Source organism: Antechinus flavipes, chromosome 1 (genome assembly GCF_016432865.1).
Source record: "Antechinus flavipes isolate AdamAnt ecotype Samford, QLD, Australia chromosome 1, AdamAnt_v2, whole genome shotgun sequence".
NCBI lineage: Eukaryota > Metazoa > Chordata > Mammalia > Dasyuromorphia > Dasyuridae > Antechinus > Antechinus flavipes.
In genome coordinates this window covers 494,696,950-494,719,137 of record NC_067398.1, presented here as the reverse complement: position 1 = coordinate 494,719,137, position 22,188 = coordinate 494,696,950, and the positions used below count along the sequence as shown (strand labels likewise).

The window sequence follows — 22,188 nt, the reverse complement described above, 5'->3', positions numbered from 1 at the left end:
AATTACCTAAAATTTTTTTTGATCTCCAATCTCAGAGAATAATGATAAAAGGCATTACCAATTAATATAGATAGCTCTAGAGGTCTATCATTTTACAACAAATTAAGGAGAGGGAAGGAGTCAGTGATACTGGTGGGAAAGACTTCTGAGGAAAAGAGAATTCATGATTTACCTGGATTCACATTATTCATGAGAAAGCAGAGAATAATTTAAGGTCCCAAAATATTAACTTGAGCATAGCACTATTGCTCTCAGGTAGAAATAAATGTACATGCTAATTTCTGAAACTTTTTTGAGGCTATTCAATGCTATTTTTAGAAGTCTTCTCCCCTAAATTAGCATATATTTCTTTTTGTTCAATAATTGTCATATAGTGACATTTCAGTTGAATTACTCCTGCATAATCTACTGAGACAACAAAGGATCACTAATTTGTACATGGCCAACCTAATTACCCCTCCTGGGTTAATTTCTGACTTTTGGTGACAGTGGTGGGATCAACTTTCAAGAATGAATAACTATAAAATTAGGTCACACAGGGAGTAGGACCCCAATTGAGAAAAGCTGGGAAAAGGGAAAAAAGAATAAGCATTTATTATTGTTTAATCATTTCAGTTGTGTCCATTTTGTGTCTCTATTTGGGGTTTTCTTGGCAAAGATACTGGAGTGGTTTGCCATTTCTTTCTACGAATCATTTTATAAATTGAGATACTGAGGCAAACAGGGTTAAATGATTAGCCCTAGGTCACCCAGGTAGGAAGTATCTGAGACCAGATTTGAACTCAGGAAGATGAGTCTTTCTGAATTCAGATTCAGTACTCTATCCACTGGACCATAATATAGCCCTTAATATGGGCCACACATTATGCTAAGTACTTTTTTTTTTTTTACAAAGATTATCTCATTTCATCTTTACAATAACTCCATGAGATAAGTGCTTTTATCATGTCTAGTTTATAGTTGAGGAAACTGAGGTAAACAGAAGTTAAATGTTTGCTCAGGATCACATACCTAGTAAGCATCCTAGGCCAGATTAGAATTTAGTTTTTCCTGATTCCAGGCTCAGAGTTTTATCCACTGGGCAACAAGCTGGAGCCCTTTTCTTCCTATGTTATTTATTACCTTACTTAATGTACAACACCTGCCCTAATTTTTTATTTGCTAGGAATATTATTTACATTAGATATCTTGTTTGACTCCACGCTCCAAATATAGCCCTTACAGGGCTAACTTACCTATAAAATATTAACTTAAGATATGCAGTTTTTGTTTTATCACCTTTGAAACTTTTCCCATTGGACTAAAGGTATGAATTTTATTGTAGGAGTGTCACCATAAAGTTATTTTTTTCCTCATGACGAAAATGTGAAGTACATGGCATTATACATCCTCTAGTTAGGAATGTAATAAAAATTTGGCAAATGGCAATTCTGAGTTTGAATAATACAAGAATTCTAGTTTTTATAAAGATTAACATTTTTTAAGTAAAATATACAAAATAAAATTCTATGAAGAATAAATCTGGGATTTTAATTAATAAACTGTCAGTTCTGCCCTCCAAGGGTCTCTGAAGCCAACAGAACACCTACATGCAACTATCGGGCCATTATGGAGTTGTTACTGGATCAAATATAATTCCATTGGACAGATATTCATTGATATTATCTGTAAAAATCCTATTTTTATCTATTGTCTTTTGAATATGGTCTAATGGGAAAACTAATTTTAAAGCATGACAAATATACATACTGACTTTGACCTATAGGTATCATGTTGGATAGCATATTCAAGAGTTACTCTTCTTGGTGCTGGTTGATAAAGTGGGGCCTTTGAACCCTGCTTCTGGGTATATGATGACCCAATACTAAAAGGACTTTGCATTTTAGTTCAGAGTTGTAAATGATGATTGGTCTCTGGTCTCTTTCTTTCCTTCTCCTCCTGTCTCACAGTCGGCATCTTACTCTGCTATTAGAAAGGAAGAGCAGGATGCTTTCAGAAAAACCTGGTAAGATTTACTTGCACTGATGCAAAGTGAAGTAAACAGAACCAGGAGAACATTGTGTGATGAACTATGAGTGGTACAGCTTTTCTCAATAATACGATGATTCAATACTATTATAAAAGACTTATGATAGAAAACACTATCACTTCCAAAGAAAGAAATGATGTAGTTTGAATGAAGATTAAAGCACACTATCTTCATTTTCTTGTTTTGTTGGTTTTTTTCTTTTTTTTCTGCTTCTTCTTTTACAGCATGACTGTAATATGGAAAATATGTTTTACATGATTTACATTTACATATATCAAATTGCTTACTCTTATGGAGGAGAGAAGGTGAAAATTTGGAACTCAAAATTTTATTTACAAAAGTATTAAAAATTGACTTGAATGTAATTGGAAAAAATAATATATTATTTAAAAGGAAAAAGTAATCACCATCCAAATGATTATAATGGTAGTTATAGTACTGAATTCTGTTTAAATCATTTTTTCTTGAATGCACTTCTGAATGTTCTGTTTAGTAAATTTTTTATGTATAAGGATAAATTACTTGTCACATACCTGATTTATATTGTACATTAAATACATTTTTACAGCTTGGTTTTTTTTAGAAGTCATAGATAGAAACCATAATGTATAGACCACCCTGGTTTCCAATTATATGTAAAGATGGTTTTCATTATTCATTTTTATAAGATTTTGAGTTCCAAGTTTTCTCTCTCCTTCCTTTCTCCCCTCCTTAAGGTGGCAAGCAATCTGATATAGGTTATATATGTACAATCATATTAAACATATTTCCACATTATGTTGTGAAAGAAGAATCAGAAAAAAGAAAAACCACAAGAAAGAAAAAAACAACAAACAAAAACAAAAGTGAAAATAGTATACTTTGATCTACATTCAGACTTGATAGTTCTTTCTCTGAATGTGGATGACATTTTTCATCATGAATTCTTTCTTTCTTTATTTTTAAATAACTTTTTATTGACAGAATCCATGCCAGGGTAATTTTTTACAGCATTATATCTTGCACTCACTTCTGTCCTGATTTTTTCCCTCCCTCCTTTCACCCCCTCCCCCAGATGGCAAGCAGTCTTTTACTTGTTAAATAGGTTACAATATATCTTAGATACAATATATGTGTGCAGAACCAAACAGTTCTCCTGTTGCACAGGGAGAATTGGATTCAGAAGGTATAAATAACCCGGGAAGAAAAACAAAAATGCAAGCAAGCAGTTTATATTCATTTCCCAGTGTTCTTTCTTTGGATGTAGCTGCTTCTGTCCATCCTTGATCAATTGAAACTGAATTAGCTCTCTTTATCACTTCCATCAGAAAACATCCTTAAACAGTATTGTTGTTGAGGTATATAATGATCTCCTGGTTCTGTTCATTTCACTTAGAATCAGTTCATGTAAGTCTTGCCAATCCTCTCTGTATTCATCCTGCTGGTCATTTCTTACAGAACAATAATATTCCATAACGTTCATATACCACAATTTACTCAACCATTCTCCAATTGATGGGCGTCCATTCATTTTCCAGCTTCTAGCCACTACAAACAGGGCTGCCACAAACATTTTGGCACATACAGGTCCCTTTCCCTTCTTTAGTATCTCTTTGGGGTATAAGCCTAGTAGAAACACTGTTGGATCAAAGGGTAAGCACAGTTTGATAACTTTTTGAGCATAGTTCCAAATTGTTCTCCAGAATGACTGGATGTGTTCACAATTCCACCAACAATGTATCAGTGTCCCTGTTTTCCCACATCCCCTCCAACATTCCTCATTATCTTTCCCTGTCATTCTAGCCAATCTGACAGGTGTGTAGTGGTATCTCAGAGTTGTCTTAATTTGCATTTCTCTGGTTAATAATGATTTGGAGCATATTTTCATAGGGCTAGAAATAGTTTTAATTTCTTCATCTGAGAGTTGTCTGTTCATATCCTTTGACCAGTTATCAATTGGAGATGAATTCTTTAAAATTGTCTTGGATCACTATATTTCTGAGAAGGGCAATATATTTATATAATATAATATAGTTATTCATTGGAATGTTGTTGCTGTTGTATGCAATGTTCTCTTGGTTTTGCTTACTTCACTTAGTATCAGTCCATGTAGTCTTTCCAAGTTTTTCTGAAATCCACCTGTTCAACATTTCTTATAGAACAATAGTATTTATTACATCCATATACCTCAACTTGTTTAGCCATTCCCCAATTAATGGGCGTCCCCTCATTTTCCAATTCTTTACTATCACAAAAAGAATTCCTATAAATATTTTTGTACATGTGGATCTGTGCCCCCCCTTTTAATGATTTTTTAAGGGGATACAAATCTAGTATTGCTGGATCAAAGGTATGTACAGTTTGATTGCCATTTGGGCAGATTTCTAAATTTCTCTCCAGAATGATTGGATCAGTTCATAATTTCACCAACAATCCATTGTTCCAATTTTTCTATCTTCAACATTTACTATTTTCAGTTTCTGTCATATTAACCAATTTGATAGGTATAAGGTAATATATCTCAGTTGTTTATTTTGCATTTCTCTAACCAATAGTGATTTAGAGCATTTTTTAATCTAATAATACATAGTTTTAATATCTTCATTTGAAAATAGTCTGCAAGTATATATTCTTTCACAATTTATCAATTGAGGAATGATTTGCACTCTTACAAATTTGATTCAGTTTTCTATATATTTTAGAAATTAGGCCTTTATCAGAAACACTGGCTTTAAAATTTTTCCTATCTTTTTGCTTTCCTGCCAGTCTTTGCATTGGTTTTGTTTGGACAAAAGTTTTTAATTTAATATAACCAAAACTATCTATTTTGAATTTAATAATATTCTCTATCTCTTGTTTGAGCATAAGATTTTCCCTTCTTCATAAATCTGACAGGTAAACTATTCCTTGTTCTCCTAATTTTATTATGGTATCATCCTTTATGTCTAAACCAAATACCCATTTTAATCTTATTTTATGTAGTGTGTGATGTTGGTCTACACTCAGTTTCCACCATACTATTTTTCAGTTTTTGTCAAATGGTGATGTTTTATCCCAGAAGCTAGGGTCTTAGTCTTTATCAAACAATAGATTACTACTGTCTGTTGTATATCTAACCTATTTCACTGATCCTCTACTCTATTTCTCAACCAATATCAAATAGATTTGATAATTGCTGCTTTATAATATAATTTTAGATCTGGCCACATTCACATTTTTTGATCAAATTCCTTAATACTCTTTATCATTTGTTCTTCCAGATGAATTTTGTTATTATTTTTCCTAGCTGTATAAAATAATTTTTGGTAGATTGATTGGTATGGCACTGAATAAGTTAACTTGTTTAGGTAAAATTGTCATTTTTATTACATTAACTCAGCTTACTCATAAGCAATTGATATATTTTTCAATGTTTAAATCTGACTTTATGTGAAAAGTATTTTGTAATTATGTTCATGTAGTTTCTGGGTTTGTCTTGGCAGATAGACTTCCAAATATTTTATATTATCTACTATTATTTCAAATGGATTTTCTCTTTCTATCTCTTGCCATTGAGCTTTTTTTTTCTCCTCTGAGGCAATTGGGGTTAAGTGAGGTGTCACACAGCTATTAGTGTTAAGTGTCTGAGACCAGATTTGAATTTAAGTCCTCCTGACTTCAGGACTGGTGCTCTATCCACTGTGCCATGTAGCTGCCCCCATTGAGCTTTTTTGGGGTAATAAATAGAATTGCGGAGGATTTATGTAGGTTTATTTTATATCCTGCAACTTTGCTAAAATTATTAATTATTGCAAATAGTTTTTTTAGTTGATTAGGATTTTCTAAATACACCATTAATATCATCTGCGAAGAAGGATAATTTTGTTTCCTCATTGTCTATCTTAATTCTTTCAAATTTTTTTTATTACTAAAACTAACATTTTTAGTAAATATTAAACAGCACTGGTGATAATGGGCATCCGTTTTCTCCCCTGATCTTATTTTAAAAGCGTTTAGCTTATCCCATTATAGATAATCTTAGCTGCTAGTTTTAGATAGATACTATTTATCATTTATTCTTATGTTCTGTAGTATTTCTAATAGGAATGGATGTATTTTCTTAAAGCTTTTTCTGCATCTATTGAGATAATCATGATTTCTGTTAGTTTGTTATTGAGATGGTGAGTTATACTGATAGTTTCCCTAGTAATGAAGCAGCCCTAGATTTCTAATATAAATCTCACCTGGATTTATATTATAGAGTATTATCCTCGTGATAAATTGCTGTAATCCTTTTGTTAATATATATTGCATCAATATCCATTAGGGAAACTGTTCTATCATTTTCTTTTTCTGTTTTAAGCCTTCTTCATTCTTACCAGGGTCCGGAGACTGAATTCCTAATTTTTGTTTGGGTGACTGATATAAAACACCAAAACAAGGGATAGATAACGTTTCACCCCCTTAGGCAGAAAGAGGCCCTTTAAAATTAGAAGGGCAGGTATCATTGCACTTCAACACTTCGGGAAAGTAAAAATATTAACACCCACTTGCCCTCGATCCTTTTCTCTCCCTCGGGATAAAACAATTTAGCACAGGAAGACTCCCTTTGTTCAGAAACTGCTGGGTCCGTTTCCTCATCCGTGCAATTAAAAATGCCAAATGCAACCGCAGTCTCTCTTTTCTTTGATTATTAGAGTGACCTGACTGGCCTGGTATAGGTTTTCCCCGTAACGAATCAAGTCCCACTGGTCTCCTTTTCTCTCTCCTCCTTCCTCCCTGATCTTCATCGAGCTCTGGGCTTGGGAGGCGCTACAAGCTTCCTCCTACAACAGGGGGTGTGTGTTCACTTCTTTCTGGGACAATCTCCAAAAAACAAAAGCAGACAGAGGCAGAGCTTTTTCTCCGCTGCTGTTGGTATTGTTGCTGCTGTGTTTTAGACTGCCGAGGCCGCCGAGACCCGCTTAAAGATACGTGGAAGACTGCGTTGCCCAGGTCGGGTGGACAAGGCTGGCACTCCCTCCCGATTTCTGGGACAGGATGGCCGAGATACAGAAAGGGACCCTAACATTTGCTCCTTCTCCTTGGCGGTTCCCGAGGCTTTTCCTCCTGCTGCTGTTCCCCTTTTCTGGAGCCGCTGCTTCTCCGGAGCCGGAGACCGGCTTCAGCCTCCATCCTCCTTATTTCAACCTGGCGGAAGCGGCGAGGATCTCGGCCACTGCCACCTGCGGAGAAGACCCCGGGAGCGCGAGGCCCCGGCCAGAGCTCTACTGCAAGCTGGTGGGGGGCCCTATCGCCTCTACCACCGGCCACACTATCCAGGTACGGTGGCGACTGCGCGCGCGGGCGGCACAAGTTGCGCCCGAAAACTCGCAGGTTGCAAGGGGCGGTTACAGGTAGCCCGGGGCGGAGAGCAGGTTGTCCAGGACTTAGTCTATTGAAAGCTTTTGGGAGAAGAGGGGATGACACAGTGAGTGCCAGCTCCTGGGGTGCTCAGGGCCCCCAGCTGCCGCGGGTGACCAGGAAAGAACAAATCCTCAGCCCGAGGCAGAGAAGAGGGAAGGCGTGAGAGTTCTTTGGCTGGCCTTAGAGAAATGGGCACTGGACTTGACGTTAGGCCACGGGTTCAAATTTCACTTGGTGACTTAGAAATCTATGACCTAAGACAAGCTTCAGTTCTCCTCCACTGCAAAAGATAATCCTTAAAATCTCTTCCAGTTGCTAAAGCCCGAAGACTAGAGGCAACAAAGAAAAGAAGTGTCTCTAGCGGGGAATTTTTAGAAAAAGTCCCTTGATTCTGGGAGATGTCAGGACAATTTAGACAGATTTCTACTTCTGCTTAGTTGCAAATTTAACCACTCCTTGTCAAGAATATTTTTTTCCTCCTCGTTGTAGATCCATAGTACTGATTAAATGAATGTGACAAGCTTTGGTGGAAAGAACATTCTGTGAAGTTGGGAGTCCTGAATTTGAGTCTCAGCTAGATCAGTGATCTTGGGCAAATACCTTAATTTCTCAGTGTTAGAAGGTCATAGGAAAGTGGAGTTGGATCTGGAAAGGACTTTAAAGGTCATCTAATAATAAGAGAATTCAAGCCTTTTGTTCAAGTCGTTTTTCAGACGTGTCCGATTTCATGACCCCAACTGGGGTTTTCTTGGCAGAGATCCTAAAGTGGTTTGCTATTTCCCTCTCCAACTCTTTCGACAGATGAGGAACCTCAGGCAAAAGGGGTTAAGGTGTTTGTCCACAGGGTCTGAGGATGGATTTGAACCCAGGAAGGTGAATCTAAGTGGTGTAGTGATGGAGTGCCAGGCCTAGAGACAAGAAAACTCATCTTCCTGAGTTCAAATCTGGCCTTAGACACTTCCTAGCTGTGTGATCCTGGACAAGTCAATCAATCCTGTTTGCCTCAGTTCCTCATTTGTAAAATGATCTGGAGATGGAAATGGCAAATGATTCCAGTATCTCTGCCAAGAAAACCCCAAATGGGGTCAGGAAGAGTAGAACAAGACTAAACAACAATCAATCCTCTTATTCATCAGGAAACTGATTTCCAAAATTAAGTGATTTGTCCTAGTTCACACAATAAGTAAATAATGGAGCCAGAATTCAAACTCAGCTCATCTGATTATATATCCAATTTTCTTTCTAGCGTATTGTATTTCATGCAAATATATTAATCCTAAAAACTGTTTTTAGTGTGGAGGCAAAACTGGTCAGAGTTGTAAATAGGGTAGAGTAGTTGAGGTTTTACTTAAAGGTGCCAAATTTGGAGGGCCCTGATAATATTTGAAATCTTTCAGCAACATAGTAACAATCTTAGAATACAGTTAACAAATAGGATTAATATAGGAAGCTATTAGATGGTGGACTAAGGTGAATTTTTTCCCTCTATACCACCTCATATTTCTCAATTAAGAACACATTTTAGCTTGCCTCAAGGTTATATTAATGGTGTTTAAGCTCTCAAAATCTTACCAAGTCCCAAATATTTTCTTAATTGATGTTTGTGGATCAACTGGAGTTTATCAATAGGTAAATGGCAGGGTGATAATTTTTCAGTCACAGCACCTCTGGAAGCCTGTCTATTATAAGGATTGTGATCTAGGTTGGTGGTGAAACATTGTTCTTTTTTTTTTTAATTTAAATTTTATTTTATTTAATAATAACTTTGTATTGACAGAATCCATGCCAGGATAATTTTTTTACAACATTATCCCTTGCACTCGCTTATGTGAAACATTGTTCTTAACTGTCTTGAAAATTTGAAAAATATTTGCACAGTTGACCCCAGAGAGCTGTATGAAGAAAATGCTTTTCCATTCCTACCTTTTACATTAATTGTGTGATATTAGGAAATCACTTAACATTTTTGGAGGGCTCAGTTTCCTCTTTGTGAAAAAAGGATAGTTATACCTATATCACATATCTCACAGGGTTGTTTTGAGGAAACAAAATTATAAAGTGCTAGAGAATCACAAGTTATTAATACTGCTAACGAGGCTAGAACAGGGATAATTTCTGCCCTTAAGCTGTTCACAATCCACATTAATTATACACTGATTCATAGTCCTAAACAGAAGAGGAAAAAGCTTTCTTAGATAACTCAGCACATGCCGTCCTTCTAGGCCAGGGTGTAACTTTCAGGAACAGAATATTGTCAAGTGTTGGATCTTATTCTCTGAAAGTCAGGAATGGAGAAAAGCTAGGCTGATGTGTTCTTTCATGGATATGAGCAAGAAAGGATGCAAGAGTTGTTAGTGTGAAAGTATCCTGTCAGGGACAAGAATGGGAAAGTGAAAAGATTGAGGCTAGTTTATTAGAATGTGCTTCAGCCAGGTGTTTTGGCAGCAGCTGGTTCAAACTTGCCTCTTTGGAAATGGGAGGAGAGAAGAAAAGGGAAGAGATTAAAATTCACCCATCTCTTCTATATAATCAGTGGTAATTGTTCTAGGTCAGGCTGGCTAGGTACAGTTGCAGAAGTGACAGAATACTGAAGTAACTCAAGATGACTGTTTTATATCTCTGAACTTTCATTAAACTTAACAAAATAAAACTCCCCGACATCAGCCAGGATTTAGAAAATATTTTAGAAAAAAAAAGTTAAAACATGACTTAGGATTTTTAAAAAGTTTTATTTTTATATGTTAGTGGTAATTCTTTAAAGTATTGAGACCTGGTTCATGTTCTGTGTGAGTGAATAGCCAAGGGTTTTTTTTTAACTTCATTTTAAAAAATAATTTTTTTTTCAATAGAAGATCTATTTTTCCTTCTCATTGTAGCTTTCCTTCTTCCTCCAGTTGAGAAAAACAAAACTGTCACTACAAACATATATAATCAAGTAAAACAAATCCCCATATTGGTCATGTCTCAAGCAATTATTGACTTCTTCATGCTCTGAATCTTTTACCTCTCTTTCAGGAGGTGGGTAACCCTTTATGGTCAAACTCCTTGAGCTTTCAAAGTGATTTTCCTGAAATGCAGATCTGATCATGTCACTCCTTATCCCTTCCACAAATAAACTCCAGGAAGCTTCTTATTGCCTCCAGAATTAAATACAAAATACTCTGCTCTTCATAACCTTTCCCCTCTCTTCCTTTCCAGTCTTCTTCTACCTTAATCCCCATCACATATTCCTTGATACAGTGACATTGGTTTCCTTGCTATTCCTGGAATGAGACACTCCATTTCTAAGCTCTGGCTTTCTTGGCTGTTCCCTATGCCTGGAACACTGTTCCTCAACATTTCTAGCAGGGCTTCTTAAACTTTTTCCACTTGTGACTTCTTTCCACACAAGAAATTTTTACATGACCCTGGGTCTATAGATATATAAAATAAGGATACCAATCAAACATGTACTGAAAATAAATCATAATTTTGAAACCCCCATATTCAATTATGCAATTCCATATTCAATTATGCAACCACAGTTTAAGAAATTTTGTTCTATAGGAAGCCTTTGCCAATACCTCTTAATTCTAATGTTTTCCTCTTTTTTGGATTGTTGTTAATTGTTTTCAATTTGTCAACTTTTCATAATCCTATTTGAGATTTTCTTGGCAAAGATACCTGCTCATTTTCCAGATGAGGAAACTGAGGCAAACATTGTTAGATAATATGCCTAGAGTCACACAGTTTATAAGTGTCTGAGTCTGGATTTGAACTCATGAAAATGAGTCTTCCTGACTGCAGCCCTGGAACTCTATCCCCTGTGTCTTCTAGCTACCCTTGTTCCCCTTATAAATTATTTTCTATTTTCCCCTCTATATATATATAAAGCTTGCTTGTCCATAATTTGCTTGTCTCCTCTATTAAATTGTGAGCTCAAGCAGAGATTTTCTTTTGTCATCCTTAGTGCTTAGTTTAATGTCTGGCACATAGAAGGCACTTAATATTTATTCACTGACTGACTTTCTTTATGAGTCCTTCTGGAATGGTATTAGGTCATTATGATGATCAGAGTTCCTTAGTCTTTCAAAGTTGATTGGCTTTACGATACTATTGGCTATTGTTATCAGATGTTCTGGTTTTGTTCACTTCTCTTTGTATCAGTTCATACCAGTTTTCTCAGATTTTTTATGAAACTATCTCCTTTATCATTTCTTGTGGCCCAATAGTATTCTATCACATTCATATATTATAACTTGTTCATATATTGTCCAGTTGGTACCAAGATCTTTCTAACCACTGAAGTTTAGCAATTTCTGTTAAGTAATAATCTTTAGTTTCTCAGGTTGCAAGTTTCAGTGCCAATAGAAGGATAAGTAAATAAAGATTTCCTCAAAGACTACACATAAGCAAATAGAGGCTGAACTCGAATGAGTATATGTAGAAATAAAGAACAATTAACAAATTAATATATTATAATTCAGCTTAAGTTGACTTGTGGAGGCTACTAATTTGTTAGCTTAAATAAACACTGTGCTTTGCTTATGATTCTGTGTAAGTCACAACAAATAATATATAATTTGTTGTAGTTTAGCTGATTAGTAGTATCTGTCTCTTTGGGACCCTATTTGAGGTTTTCTTGGCAAAGATACCTGAGTGGTTTGCCATTGCCTTCTCCAGCTCATTTTATAGACATATAGATATAGATATAGAAGTAGATATAGATATAGAAACTGAGGCAAACAGGGTAAGGTGACTTGTTTAGAATCATATAGCTAGGAAATGTCTGAGGTCACATTTGTACTCAACCTTTCTGACTCCACATATAGTACCCTATCCTCTGTGCCATCTAGTTTACCCTATTTTAGTTTTATGTACTTTTGGATCATGGGACACTAATAGCAAGTCCACCAGGGCATTGGAATAGACGGAGCTCTTTTCCTGAATGAACAATCTTTGTGTTTGAATCTATTTACAGACATGCCAAAGTGGGGAGTTATTGGCAGTTAAAGAGAATAGGAGTAACAGGAAGACTCGGTGCCATAGGGTTAGGAGACAATGGAGCATAAGGAGATGGGAGGACAAAGCCTATATCAGACTTAGTGTCTATAAAAACAAACAACTTTTTAGCAAATTCCTTAATATTGCCATGTTTATTTATTGTGAAGGTTCACAATATTGTATTCCTTCCTTCCTTCCTTCTTTCCTTCCTTCCTTCCTTCCTTCCTTCCTTTCTTCCTTCCTTCCTTCCTTCCTTCCTTCCTTCCTTTCTTCCTTCCTTCCTTCCTTTTTACTTCCCTTCCTTCTTTCCATTTTCCCTTTACCATTTAGACTCTTTCTATGAAGCTTAGCTTTTAAAAATCTGTTTATTATGTAGCTCACAAAAATATGAGGATTAACCACTTGGTTTTCTTCTGCTGGTACCACAGAAAGGTACAACAGAAATATAGAAGGAAGGGACCTCTCTCAGTCTTTTTCTAGTTGCTGTAGAGAATCATTTTTGTGGGGCCCATGACCTCATCAGGTAAGTGTAATTTTCTAAGGAATTTTGAGAATCCCTTAGAGCTTGTCATTCTAGATATGTCAATACTATAGCTATATGTGTTGCACAATAGCCAGGTGTGCATTGCTGACCCTAGCATCTGCTATATTTTTAAGGAGACCCACCCAGCAATAAGTGGTCATATTTGAAGTGAGTATACTTATTTTTGCCTTCTTTGTTTGCATAAGCCCCTAGAGTACTCTTCCTTTATTGGTTCACTATGATCAATAGGTTCATGCCAAGAGGTACGCTGATAAATGGTTAACAACCAGCTCTCCAAAAAAAAAAAAAAGGGTAGGGCAGGAGGGTAAATGATTTGTTCAAGCTCACATAGAGAATAGGCATTAAGATGTCTAGCAGCACTTTCTACAGTATTTATGTCAATATAAAAGCCAAACAATCCTTTCATAGCTGTAATGGAACTCCACTGAGAGACACATAGCACAAATATTTTTGTAACTAAGAAGTGGTTGCTGTTGCTTAAGAGGGGTTAATTTTCCTAAAAGACTGGGACACTTCAGTGATGGAAAATGTGATAGAAGCTCATATTATCAAACCACTCTACTTTTCTGGGTCAGATGCCTTTCATGGGGTGGAAAATGAAATTCTCTGTAGTTGAGACTTTTAAAATGGAAAGCTATAGATTTCATTTTCTAAAAATAGAAATCATTATAAATATGTATATTTTACAAATGTGAATAAGTTTATTTAACTAATAAAATCTTCATGAACAAAAAAAGTTAATATATTCCAAACATCTTTGATAGGATACTAACAGATGCTTTCTCAATTTGGTAAATCATTTATCAGTTAAAGACTTATAATTCTTTATATATTCCATACTGTACTATACATTAGTTTTGAATTAATTATGAATATGAATAATGCATTTATTGAACCAGATATTCTCCAAATGCAAAAATGATTTCCTACTTCTAAGTTAGATACTCTTCTTAAAAATTCAGTTAACTCTTGTGTAGTCTTGTGGTACAATTTAGCCTAATAAAGCCCTAAATCATAATTTATTAAGTAGGACCTGAATATTTCTAAAAGTTAGCCTGAGTACAGAGGGAGATAGATTTTCTGAGCATATGTGGGAAAGAAAGGCCTAGAGGGAGATAAAGAGTTTTCCATTTTATACAAATAAGGTCAAGTACCTTTTTAATGATGGGAGATTATAGAAGTAGCCCTTGAGAAAAGGATGATAGAGAGGAAATGAAAAAAGAAACAGTGCAAGAAAGCCTAATGGAAAATTTAAGATTATGAAAATTGTGTAGGCTGTATTGTGAGACAAGAAAGCTTGGAATCCTGCTATCAAAGCTTCATCCTGACCAGGTTGCCAACTAACAAACAAACAGAGGATTGAATGAAGAAGCCTAGAATGCTTTCAGGGAGACAGTGGGGCAGACATGATGCCAAACTCAAGATCAGATTTAAAGGCTTAGAAAACTGTGCAGGAATCCAACCTCCTCTTTGACTGTGGGACTCAGAAATGCCATGGATGACATGTGAAACTTTTTGAAGAGTATTATCGGCATCACATACAAGTGGCCCTTAGCAAGTTAGAGAGAACATTAATAATGACGTTCTGGAAGAAAGCCAGTCTCTGAGTGATGTGGTCTGTCTTCAGCAGTTTTTCTGATCCAGACATGTGGAATAGATGAATGTCTGAAGCAGTTGTTGCATGGTGAGTTGAAATGGGGGCAAATTCAAACAGGGTAGTCAGAAGAAAATTTTTTAAGGAAACCCTGGTGTAGACTTCAAGTGAGATAGCATTGTTGTAGACAACTAGGGAATAATTACTCAGTTTTGGTTCAGTTCTCTACTCGGTATAAAGCAGCATTATTCAGTTCTTTATTCAGCACAGAAAAATGAAAATTGAAACAGTTTTGAGATTTCACCTCAAGTCAGGCAAATTGTCAAAGATGAAAAAAAAAGATAGAATCAGTCAATGTTGGAAGGTACAATAATATGTTGTTGGTGGAAATGAAAAATGGTTTCCACCATTTTCAATTTCTTTTTAGAATTGTACAAGAAAAATGTCTAAAATGTCCATTCTCTTTGACCCAGAAATCTCCCTAATGGTTATATCTTAATAAGGTCAAAGGCAGAAATTCAGGTCTCTCTTTCTATAAAAATTTTCATAGGAGTATTCTTGGTGATAACAAAGAAAGCAAAATGGTGCTAATTATGTCATTTCCCTATTCAATTGACTCTAGAGACTCCCTATTGTTTCTAGAAGCAAATTTTAAAAATGTTTTATTTGACATTCAAAGCCTTTCATAACTTAATCCTCTTCTATCTTTCCAGCCTTCTTTTTTTTGTAATAATAACTTTTTATTGACAGAACCCATGACAGAGTAATTTTTTTTACAACATTATCCCTTGCACTCGCTTCTGTTCCGATTTTTCCCCTCCCTTCCTCCACCCCCTCCCCTAGATGGCAAACAGTCCTATATATGTTAGATATATTGCAGTATATCCTAAATACAATATATGTTTGCAGAACCGAACAGTTTTTTTGTTGCACAGGGAGAATTGAATTTAGAAGGTAAAAATAACCCGGGAAGAAAAACAAAAATGCAAATAGTTTACATTCATTTCCCAGTGTTCTTTCTTTGAGTGTAGCTGCTTCTGTCCATCATTTATCAATTGAAACGGAGTTAGGTCTCTTTGTCAAAGAAATCCACTTTCATCAGAATACATCCTCATACAGTATCATTGTTGAAGTGTATAATGATCTCCTGGTTCTGCTCATTTCACTTAGCATCAGTTCATGTAAGTCTCTCCAAATCTCTCTGTATTCATCCTGCTCTTCCCAGCCTTCTTAAACCTTCTTCCCCAATTTATATTTTTTAATCAAATGAGACTGGTTTCTTGGCTGTTCATGAGCAAAATACTTCAACTCTTGCTCTAGGTATTCTCTCTGGCTATCTCCAATATTTGGAAATAATTTCTCTTCTCCATTCTGAGCACTGATTTTCCTGGTTTCTTTTTAGTTCCATCTAAAATCCTCTCTACCACCTAAAGATTTCCCTAACTTTTCTTAATTCCAGTGCTTGCCCTGTTAATTATTTCCTATTTTTCCTGTATGTAGCTTGTTTTGTATATATTTGTTTGCATGTTATCCCTCCTCATTAGATTGTAAGCTCTTTGAGGACAAGAACTGTCTTGCCTCTTTTTGTATCTCCAGTATTTTTAGCACAGTGCCTTGTGATAACTGCATATTTTAAACTCAGCCAGAGTCAGCAATTCAGGTTAAGGGAAAATCTTCAATCTTTATTCTTTGTGGTGGTGAAGGGGGATCGGAGGTGAAGGGGGATCGTGATACCAATATGAGCAGCTGTGACAAGAACCAGCCAGCAATCTCTCTCCGCCTCTCTCCCTGCCTTTCTGCCTCCATCCACCAAAATTGTCATTTCCTATACAACACATCAGGTCTTGCACAAAGAGTAGGCAGGGGTCATTCTTTCTCCAAGCATATATATTAATAGAGTATGGTGCAATTACTATTTAGCCTCATGTGCTTGGGACCTCAGTGCATCAACTCGAGCTTCAGCCCATTACAGTGCCTGTCACATGATTGATTCGTTGTTGTGTACTTCATTCTCAAAGAGGAACAAATTGTGTTAGAATCAAGTTACAGTGTGTCTGACTATGGCTAATCAGACCAATATGAGCTTGGAATGCTTTACCATGGGTCAGGCACAAATAGTCCAAATGAACATTTGGAGTGGATTCTCTAAATTTGTCCATCTTGTCTTTCTTTTGAGCTACTTTAAATCTGCTTTTCTCAGAGAGCTTAGTACCTTCTTGGAAGAGGGTTTGCCATGCTGAGCAGTCCTATGCTACAATTCCTACATAATAGGTGCTTAACAAATGTTTACTGAATTTAACAAATATGAATGTAGGGATATATTGTGCAGTAAGAAATGATGAATATGAGGAAGTGAGAGAAATGTGGGTAGATTTGTGGATAAATGCAGAGTAATAAAAATGTGAGCAATAGCTGAAATGATATAAATGAACAGACCACTAAAAATAAGGTAAACTGAATAATGGGAAAACTTAGTGAAGGTACTGGAAAAGAGATAATATTATATTATCTCTCATGGCAAAAGAACTACTAAGACAAAATATTATCTCTCTCTCTCTCTAGATGTGTGTGTGTATTTTATACACACACACACACACACACACACACACACACACACACATATATATCTCCAGATTTCTGTATTGGATGATTTTTCTTAATTATTTTTCTTTGTCACAAGGGGAAGATCAATCTGAATGGGAGGGGTAAGAAATGCTTTGCAAAAAAAAAAAACCTATAAAGATAAAATAAACAACTGGGCTTTTAGTGATTAAAACTGAGTAAATTTTTTTTTTTGAAAAAGACATTGGTTGGACTATTTTTGAGGGGCAGATCACCAACATTGAAATTTTCAAGTATTAGAAGCAGTTATTTGTTCTACAGCTATCAGTTAACAATATTTATTGAACATCTATTTTGAAGGCTGAATTAGTCTCTGTAGGGACTTTGCAAGAAAATAGTGTTATTGTCCTTTATTATTTTAATCTCTGCTGGTAGCCCAGAAAAGAATCTTTACAGAGTGGAAGGAATTATTAGCCACAAATCTTTTCAGTCATAATTAGAAAAAATTATAGAAATCATCAATATTAGAGTAATCCTTCAAGGTAAATAAGAAATGCCCAAGGTATAACTATAAAATAATAAGATCAATTAATTGTATTGCTAATCAGAGGAATTCTCATTATTTTTAGAATTATACCATATATGGAATGACATTAAGTTGATTTGGGTTACTTGGGAAGGGCCATCATTAGGTAATAATAATCATCTAGATAGATAGATAGATATATGTATGTATAAAGTCGTGTTACACTTGTATAAAAAGCTTTACAAGCAAAGAATGGAAGGACAACTAGACAATTTTTGTTGTTGTTCAGTCATTGTCATGTCCGATTGAAGGTTTTCTTGGCAAATGTAAGGAAGAGTTTTGCCATTCCTTCTCTAGCTCATTTTACAGATGAGGAACCTGTGGCAAACAGGATTAAATGACGCCCAGGGTCACACAGTGAGAGTCTGAAATCACATTTGAATTCAAGTCTTCCTGACTCCATGCCCAGCACTCTTATCTTTTGTGCCACATAACTAATCTAGAGAGTAAAACAGGGAAACTGGGACAGAAATCCTATGAGTGTTTCTATTATATTTTAATGATCTTCTGAGAAGACTAGAAAGGAAGGGAAAGAAGAATATTGGAGTCCTGGGGAGGAGAAAGGAAGGATGGAGAAAATTATCTCAAAAGATCTACTCTTCTAACATCCCACCCATGAATATTCAGTAACAAATATTCTAGTTTTGTATCTAAATGTTTCCTGAGTCTGTATAAAAATTTCTTGGGTGAAAATGAGCCACAAGTAGAAAAAGCTTAAGAAGTCCTTCCCTGGGAAAATTCTGCACAGGTTAAATCTACCTCAACACACATAGGTTCAGGATGACTTTATTGGGAAAGATTCCATGAGAATATTTCAATGATTAGACAAGAATGGATAAATTGTAGGCCTAATATTTCTTTTATCTATTGTACTGTACTAGAATCACATTAAAATGTAGTTCTGCACTGTCTCCAAGTTAAATTCCTTTATTGTAGCAGATAATCTAGCTCATGCAAACTTAAATGCTTTTTAAAATGCTGAATTGTGTGTATTTTTACTTACTAGACTATTTAATAAAATATTAATGAAACTCCATTAGGATAATTATTTGATTAGCCATTTCTTCTTCTATTTTCTTCATTTTGCTTTTGGATAAATTTTATCAAAATTATCTTGAATAAAAACCCAGATGTAGATATAAAATTTTATCATAAAACATCAGGAAATGATAAAAGTCATGATTTATTTTCAAGCACTGACATACATTTTTGCTTTTTCACATAAACTGGGCACTGCATATAACCTAATTTATGGCTAGCTGGCAGCTTCTGGCACTTGATGAAACATAGAATCTTAGCTTTGAAAATGACCTCAGAATCCCAGAACTACCTTTACAAGTCTGGACAAATAGTCATCCCAACTCTACTTGAAGATTGTGATTGTGAAATCACTAACTTCTGACACAGGACATTTCATTTTCATGCAATTCTGATTGTTTCCTAATATTAAGATGAAATGTGCATTCCTATATGTTCCACCCTTGGTTTTAGCTTGACTTTCTGGGCATATATGGTATATTCAGGGAAGACTAGCACATCTAGCATAAGGATTAGCATAAGTTCATCCATCTTTGGTGTCCACCTGTCCTCTAATTCTCATGTGGTCAAGCTCTAGCATATGCAGTGGTCACATGCTGGTAAAACTGTCTCTGCAGATGGCTAACCCAGATTGAGAGTAACCAACAGGTCTCGAACAGGTTAGTGAGTTAGGGGGCTGTCTGTCCCAACAACATGCTTAGAACTTGGTGACATTTAAGATGCCAAGATCATCCACTACATTCTGGGCTGTCACCAGTTATCTTTGACTTTTATCCTGCCATTGGACTCTGGAAGAGAAAGTGAGGCTGACAATTTTGTGCAATTCTGTATCACTTAAATCCAATTCAGGAACAAGTTAAGACATCATCCTGTGATGTAATTGGTCCAGGGAATAATCCTGCTTCCTGCCAATTCCACTTTCAGGGTTTGGTGAGTCTACTTTTAGACATGCAGATATGTGATGGAGGAGTCCTGTTTCCAATTTAGAGCATGGCTGGGATTTTGTGACTGTTTGCTGTTTGTCCATTGTAGGAGGATGGAAAGCCTTTTAGCTGACCAGTCAGCCAGTATGAGTATATGTATAAAATCCACAAATGAGTTTCTTCCCTAATGGCAACTGAGGTACGAGTCCGAATGATGTGGGAATGTTGGAAGAGGTCTTGACCAGGAAAGAGACTGAAATCTGGTATCCTCATGCCCCCTTTTGCATATTAACTTATCCTTTCACCTCTGTTCTGCTCCTAGAATTTCTTCTGGAGCTGTTGGGCAGCAGACAACATATTGGCTGTTCCTCAACCTTATCTGAAGCCACAATAGCTCTCAGGTAGATGATCTGTCAGGTATGGGATCAGCCTATTAGAAGGACTCTGGCAAGAACGCTCTGGCTTATGAAAAATTAAGTCAAAATTTGGTTGCCCATAGAAATTTATCAGTATAGTATGTCAATTTCATGAAGGCATGCTTGCCTAAGTTCTGGACAATGGACAGCGCTCTTGAGCTTTCTCAGTCATTAATGGAGTGAAACAAGGCTGTATGCTTGCTCCCATGCTAAAAAAGTATGATATTTTCAGCCATGTCAATGAGGACAAACATTACATCAAGGCCAACTACTGTACTGAAAGTAAAAATTTTCAACTTGAAAAGGCTACAAGCCAAAACTAAAGTGGGGGGAGTGTTGGTGCATGATTTCAGTCAATGCAGCCTCTGAGATGCAACAAAGTATGGATCAATTCTCAGCTGCTAACTGTAGCCTAAAAATTAGCACCAAGAAAACATAGGTACTGCATCAGCCAACACTACCCCATCCATATATGGAACCATTGGTTATAGCAAATGGAGAAATTTTGAATGCTGTGAATAAATTCACTTACATTGGCAATATTTTTTCCAGAGAAATCTACATCAATAATGAGACTGACACACACATTACCAGAGCTAGCTCAGTGTTTGGGAGGTTCTGAAGGAAAGTGTGAGAGAGAAGAGATATTAGACTATCAAACTGAAGGTCTATAGAGATGTGCTGACTTTATTGTTGTATCCCTGTGAAACTTGAACAATACACCAGTATAACATGCCAGGAAACTGAATCACTTCCATTTGAATTGTGTTAGGAAAATTCTGAAGATCACCTGGCAGGATTAGATACCAGATACTGAGGACTTTTCTTAAACTAAACTGCCAAGCATTCAAACCCTACTACAGAAAACACAACTTTGTTGGGCTGGCCACCTTGTTGAAATGCCAAATGTATATTTGCCAAAAGACTTTTTATGGAAAACTCAGTGCTTACATAATGATCAGAAAAAGCAATATAAGAACATGTTCAATGTCTCTTAAGAATTTTAGAATTGATTGTATGACATGGGAAATACTGGCCCAGCATGGAGTGCCCTCATCAAAGAAGGTTCTGTGTTCTATGAGCAAAGCAGAATTAAATTAGTTCAGAAGAAATGAGAGATGCGCAGTAAATGTTCATAGGGACTATTTGTGTCTGATCTGTGGCAGAGCATTCTGAGCTCATATTGGTCTGATCAGTCACAGTCAGACACACTGTGATGCCATTTTGGTCCTCTTTGAGAACAAAGCACAACCAACAAACTCTTTCCAGTCAACTAAAAGGCTTGCTTTTAGAGGACAGGAAACAGTCACAGAATACCTATACATGCTCTGAATCAGGTGCAGGATACCTCTATTACACGTCATCAAGCACTTCTAAAAAGTGACTCACCATACCCTCCACCTGGTCCAAAGCAGGTTTCTGTCCTGAGGACTACTTGACAGTATTCCCCTTCCTTTTTTTTTTTTTTTAGCCCCTAGGGAAACTAGTCAACAATCTCAAAGTGAGCTTAAAAAAAGAAAATTTAAAATTCAGAACAGAAATAAAATTAAAAAACAATGGCCTAGCAAATATTATTTTAGTAAATAGCATTTTACTAAATTGCTAACAAAATCAATAAACTATTAGTTTATTTGATCAAAATTTGACTTGAAAAAGACTGAAAATTTAAAGAAAATGAATGAATATTTTCCATACATGGGGCAAATATACATATGAAAATATGAGTATATGTGTATTTGTTTATACACATCTCTCATATGGCAGGGTTTTTTGTCATATATAGAATACTTTTTCTTTCTTTTAGTCTAAATTTGCTATTTCATTGGTATAGGATATTTCTAGTAGGAAAACCCCTCTATCTACTCAGATCAGTAACTATTCTGTCACTTATTGTGTTAGAGAGTTGATTGGGTCACTGAAATGTTAAATGATTTGTATAGGATAACAAGGCTAATTTATGTCAGTGGCAGGACTTGAATACAACTCCTCTGACTCTAAGACCTGATTTCTATCTAAAATAGGCCATGTTCAGCCTCTTATTGGAATGTAAAATACTAAAAATAATAAATTAGAAATAGTGATGTTAAAAATCCAATCATCTCATAAGAAGAAATTGAATAAGCCAGAGATAAACTAACAAAAAGGGGGG

General features: G+C 35.8%; 1 protein-coding gene across 1 annotated transcript in view; it reads left to right on the top strand.

The window, feature by feature from the left end:
- The first annotated feature begins 6,678 nt into the window (after positions 1-6,678).
- The window catches only part of LAMA3 (laminin subunit alpha 3), a 299,158-nt gene continuing 283,648 nt past the window's right edge, over positions 6,679-22,188 (top strand). The window contains exon 1 of the mRNA XM_051970336.1: positions 6,679-7,309. Coding sequence (XP_051826296.1) covers positions 7,028-7,309 — 282 coding nt within the window. The 5' untranslated portion in view covers positions 6,679-7,027. The remainder of the gene's footprint in view (positions 7,310-22,188) is intronic.